This window comes from Vicia villosa, linkage group LG5, assembly GCF_029867415.1.
Source record: "Vicia villosa cultivar HV-30 ecotype Madison, WI linkage group LG5, Vvil1.0, whole genome shotgun sequence".
NCBI lineage: Eukaryota > Viridiplantae > Streptophyta > Magnoliopsida > Fabales > Fabaceae > Vicia > Vicia villosa.
In genome coordinates, this window is record NC_081184.1 from 8,418,755 (window position 1) to 8,424,579 (window position 5,825).

The window sequence follows — 5,825 nt, forward strand, 5'->3', positions numbered from 1 at the left end:
CTATAGCTGTGTAATTTGTCTTTTGCCGTCTGCTCTTTCTGATCGCAAATTCATATCATTTATATATGTTTTTGTCATCATCAAAAAGGGGGAGATTGTTAGAACAAGATTTGTTCTGATCAATTATCTTAGTTTTGATGATAACAATAATATGAATTTTGCTTAAGATAATATGGTACTCTAATCCAATGCAATTTCCTTTTCAGGAAATATATAAAGAGTATGCATAATTCAGCGCTCAGAAGCTTTGTCTCAAAGGGTTCAGCATGCAACATCAGAACATGGTCTGGCAAGACATCAGAAGATGGTCGAAGCAGTATCAGAACATGGGTCTATGGAAGCATCAGAAGGACATGAGATCAGAAGCACTGAAGTCCTGATGGTATCACGCTCAGAAGCACTTCAAGGTCAGAAGATCAGAAGATGCTTTGCACCAAGCTGTTTGACTCTGATGATATTCAAACGTTGTATTCACAAACATCAGATCAGAAGGAAGTACAAGTGGCAAGCTACGCTGACTGACAAAAGGAACGTTAAAAGCTATTATAGGCTACGTCAGTAGACACAGCGTGAACAAGGCTCGAGGTAGTTGACAAAAGCGTATAACATTAAATGCGATGCTGTACGGAACACGCAAAGCATTAAATGCACTCAACGGTCATCTTCTCCAACGCCTATAAATATGAAGTTCTGATGAGAAGCAAGGTTAACGATTCTGCACAAAACAACTCATATTAACTTGCTGAAACTCTGTTCTACTCAAAGCTCAGAATCTTCATCTTCATCAAAGCTCACTACATTGCTGTTGTAATATATTAGTGAGATTAAGCTTAAACGTTAAGAGAAATATCACAGTTTGTGATTATAGCTTTTAAGAAGCAATTGTAATACTCTTAGAATTGATTACATTAAGTTGTAAGGAACTAGAGTGATCGTGTGGATCAGAATACTCTAGGAAGTCTTAGAGGTTATCTAAGCAGGTTGTAACTAGAGTGATCGTGTGGATCAGAATACTCTAGAAAGTCTTAGAGGGTATCTAAGCAGTTGTTCCTGGAGTGATCAGTGTGTGATCAGAAGACTCTGGAAGACTTAGTTGCTGACTAAGTGGAGAACCATTGTAATCCGTGCGATTAGTGGATTAAATCCTCAGTTGAGGTAAATCATCTCTGCGGGGGTGGACTGGAGTAGTTTAGTTAACAACGAACCAGGATAAAAATAACTGTGCAATTTATTTTTATCTGTCAAGTTTTTAAAGCTACACTTATTCAAACCCCCCCCCCCTTTCTAAGTGTTTTTCTATCCTTCATATCTCCACATGCTTTGTTCTATCATGTTATAACGGGTTCTTAGCAATGCTAATAGCAGCCTTTTTATCACATAATATCTTCATGGGGTGATTGGTAGGAATTTTTATCTCATCTAGCATTCGCTTAAGCCAAATTCCTTTAAAAATACCCTGTGACATAGCTTTGAATTCTGCTTCTGCACTACTCCTAGCCACAACATATTGTTTCTTGCTTCTCCAAGTTACCATATTACCCCATACAAATGTGCAGTAGCCTGTAGTCGATTTCCTATCAGATAAACATCATGCCCAATCAGAATCGGTGTAGACTTCAATGCCTTTGTTTGAGTTCTTTTGAAAAATAAAGTCCTCGGCTTGGCGTACCTTTCAGGTATTAGAGAATTTTGTTCACATTTCTCATGTCAGTTTTAGTTGGATTTGACATATAACGACTAGCCATGCTTAGAGCAAAACCAATGTCTGGTCTGGTGTGAGCTAGATAGATTAGTTTTCCGACTAGACTTTGATATATATCTTTATTAACTGGTACATTCTCATCTTCCCTCCTTTTTCCTTGTTCTATGGGAGTATTGACAGCTTTGCATCCAAGCATATTTGTTTCTTGAAGTAAATCCATAGTGTACTTCCTTTGAGAAACTGAAATACCATTCTTTGTTCGTGTAATTTCCATCACTAGAAAATACTTGAGTTGTCCTAAGTCTTTGACTTCAAATTTTTTTTCTAGAAGTTTCTTTAACTAGTTGACTTGTGTATCATCATCTCCACTAATTACGATATCATCAGCATAGACAATAAACAAAGCTATATTCCCATCCAAAAAGTGCTTGACAAACATAATATGGTCTGTTTGACATTGAACAAAACCATCTTGCTTGACAACTTTTGTTAGCCTATCAAACCATTCCCCTGGTGATTGTTCGAGGCGATATAGAGATTTGTAAATTCGACACACCATGTTGGAGGTTCCAAGTGATTCAAGTCCCAGAGGAATTTGCATATATACCTCTTCTTCTAACACTCCATTTAGAAATTCATTCTTTATGTCTAGTTGGTGTAAGGGTCAATATAGATTTGCTGTCAAAGATAGTAGAACCCGGACAGAATTGAGCTTCCCAACAGGCGCAAAAGTATCCTTATAATCCACCCCATATGATTGTCTGAACCTCTTAGCAACCAACCGAGCTTTGTACTTTTTTATACTCCCATCAGCATTGTGCTTAATTAAAAATATCCACTTGCATCCTACTACTTTCTTCCCTTCTGGTATAGCAGTGATCTCCCATGTGCCATTTCTTACAAGTGCTTGAACTTCTTCTCTTACAACTGATATCCATTTAGGTTTCTGCAATGCTTCTTGAATATTATTTGGAATTTTTATGTTGTCAACAACTGCTACAAAGGACCTGTAACTCTGTGATAGTTTTCCATAGGAGATATATTTTCCAATAGGGTGTTTAGTGCAAGTTTCAACCCCTTTTCTTATAGCAATATGAATATCAATATTTTTTGTATCAACATGTTCAGAGTTAGGAAGAATATTACCTGTGGGAACTTCATTTTCTAGAGTCTGCTTTGACTCATGGCCTTGCATTGGAGCTCTGCTTGACTCTACCTCATTCCTTCTCTTTTTAAAACAAAACCCCTTCCACTTACCTTTTTTTGGATCACAATCATGTTGAGATATGATTGAGATTATAATTGGTCTTATTTCCGTCATAGCTTCATTTGTCCTTTCACTCGGCTGAATGTTAGAGGTTTGGTCTGGTAATTTTTCAGCTGGTTTAGGCATAGGTTCGGCTGATTGAGTGTTGTCGGTTTGGTATGGTAAGATTTTGTCATGTTCAGTTAGTTTAAAAGGAAAAAGTTGGTATTCTAAATTTTCGATATGCTCCCCTTGAATACTGGTTTTGGTGTAATATGGTTGATTTTCAAAGAAGGTTACACCCATAGAATGGTAAAAAAATTTGGTATGGGAGAGAGTAACACCTATATCCCTTACAGTGAGGAGAGTAACCAAGAGAAAATGCATTTGATGGATTTTGGGTCTAATTTGCTTCAGTGAGTGTTGAGGTTATGGACAAAAGTTGAGCATCCAAATTTTTTAATGGAATAGAGGAAAAAATTTGCTGGTTGGAAATAGGTTTTGAAGTGTGGAGAGTGGGGTCTTAAAGTTAAGGATACGGGAGGGTGTTCGATTTATAAGGTGAGTTGCTGAAAGGTCAGCTTCTCCCCAAAATTGTAGTGGGACATTTTTGGATAACATGATTGATCTAGTCACTTCCAAAAGGTTTCTATTCTTCCTTTCCGCTACTCCATTTTGGTGGGGAGTGTCCACACACGAGCTTTGGTGAATAATTCCAACCTTTTGAAGATAGGAATTTAGAGCAAGTTGTAATACTCATGGCCATTATCAGTTCTAAGTATCTGAATATTGCTTTGGAATTGTGTTTGTACCATCTTATGATAAATTTCAAAAATTATCCCTACTTCTGATTTTTCCTTCATTAGAAACACCCAGGTAACACGTGCGTGATCATCAATAAAGGTGACAAACTATCTCGAGCCTGTAATGTTGCGGACTCGTAATGGTCCCCATACATCACTATGAATTAGTGAAAAAGGTTTGGAGGGTTTATAGGATTGGGGTGGGTGATGGTTTCGGGTATGTTTAGACAATTGGCAAATTTCACACTGAAAATGTTCCTTCTTTTTAATGAATAAAGAGGGAAACATTTTTTCCAAGTATATGAAATTTGGGTGGCCTAATCTATAGTACCACATCATTACAAGATTATTATCACTAGAAACTATAGCTGCAACATGATAATTATTCTTGAGTTTTTCTTCTAATTTTTCCACTTGAAGGAGGTAGAGTCCAACACATTCTTCATCATTACCAATCGTCTTCCCCGACTCCAAATTCTGAAATTCACATAAGTTAGGGAAGAATTTAGTAACACATTTCAAATCTCTTGTAATCTTTCTAATAGACAGGAAGTTATAATCCAGTTTAGGCACATACAAAACAAAGTCAAGTGTAATATTTGATGAAATTATAATTGACCCTTTACCATGACCTTAGAATGTGTACCATCAGATATTCGAACATTATAGTTATAGGGACATGGAGAATAACTACTAAACAAAGTAAAATCTCCAGTCATGTGATCTGAAGCCCCTGAGTCAACAATCCATGATTTTGTTTTTTCCTTACTAGTGTTTAGAGCATGTAAGTAATTACCTCTTTGAGTCACTATGGAAGTACCACCTTTTTCTTTAGTTAAAATGGTTTGTTGAAGGGGTTTTTGAAGAGCCTCCATTCGTTCTTTTCTAAAATGAGATGAGTTAGAGTATACCTCAGCTTCTTGATTGTTAAATGATGTGTTACCTCTGCCCTCCTTGCATTTGAACAATTTGGTCTCTAAAGGTTTTCCATGTATGATCCAACATGTTTCCTTTGTATGGCTTGGTCTCTTGCAGTGATCACACCAGGGGCGAGTTTTCTTTTTTGGTGGTCGGGGCTGATTCCCTCTTGCTGCCATTACAGAGCTCTCGCTGTACGTAACTGAGTTGGGTGTTCCCAACATGATTTTCTTCCTACTTTCTTCCCTTCTCACTTCTAAAAAGGCTTCTCGAATTTTGAGAAGTGTTTTGGTTCCAAGGATCCTTTCACGAACTTCATCTAGGTCCATATTTAGCCCCAATAGGAATTTGTAAATCCTATCTTTTTCCACCAGCTCCTTATACTTCTTTTGATCTTCTGTACAACACCATGTAGCCTCTTCATATATGTCGAGTTACTGCAAGTGTTTGTTATGTATATTAAAATACTCAATAACAGAAGATTCTCCTTGTCGAAGGTCATGAAGAATGCTTTTAATCTCAAATACGACAGATGTATTGTCAACATTTGAGTATGTTTCCTTCACTGCATCCCGTATCTCTTTTTCAGTATCATAGAACATGAAATTTTCACCAATTTCATTTGTCATGGTATTGAGCAGCCATGGCATTACTTGGCTGTTCTCAAGTTTCCATGTCTGAAATTTTTTGTCTCCTTTTTCGGGACATTTAGAATCTCTTGTAGTGTAGCTTTCCCTTCCTTTTCCTTCGAGGAAGATGTTGACTGACCTTACCCATTGGGTATAGTTTTGAACATTTAATTTATGACCTATGATGAGGTGAGTGAGCCCTTTGTGTGAACTGGTCAGAAATGATCCAGTTTCCACTTTGAGCGATTTATCAGATTTCGGATCCTCCATCATTTGGCGGCGCTAGGTTAGGGATGGTTCAGATCGTGCTCTGATACCATATAGAAATATATTTTATATTTCCTTCTGTTTGATGAGATTGCATATGTTGTATTTATAGACTACATAAGGCAAGATTTGAAAGAGAAATTTGACCTAAGAATCAAGGGAATTAATTTCCCATGAATGTTAATTCTAATTACAGAAAAGAACAGAAAATAATAGCTAATTAATTACATTAATCATAATCCTTAATGAGTTGTATAAAT

At 36.8% G+C, this 5,825-nt stretch overlaps 1 protein-coding gene across 1 annotated transcript; it reads right to left on the reverse strand.

Annotated features, from left to right (window-relative positions):
* Window positions 1-2,366: 2,366 nt before the first annotated feature.
* On the reverse strand, window positions 2,367-4,998 carry LOC131604129 (uncharacterized). Its single transcript, XM_058876616.1, has 3 exons — window positions 4,378-4,998; window positions 4,083-4,228; window positions 2,367-3,300 (listed from the first exon to the last, which is right to left on the reverse strand). The coding sequence occupies exons 1-3, from the start codon at window positions 4,996-4,998 to the stop codon at window positions 2,367-2,369; spliced, it is 1,701 nt and encodes a 566-aa protein (XP_058732599.1).
* Window positions 4,999-5,825: the final 827 nt, after the last annotated feature.

Coding starts and splice junctions, on each gene's coding strand:
- LOC131604129 (XM_058876616.1), bottom strand. CDS start 4,998: ATGGACCTAGATGAAGTTCGTGAAAGGATCCTTGGAACCAAAACACTT. Junction 4,229..4,377: donor GTACACATTCTAAGGTCATG/GTAAAGGGTCAA, acceptor TGTGAATTTCAG/AATTTGGAGTCGGGGAAGAC. Junction 3,301..4,082: donor AATAATCTTGTAATGATGTG/GTACTATAGATT, acceptor CCTCACTGTAAG/GGATATAGGTGTTACTCTCT.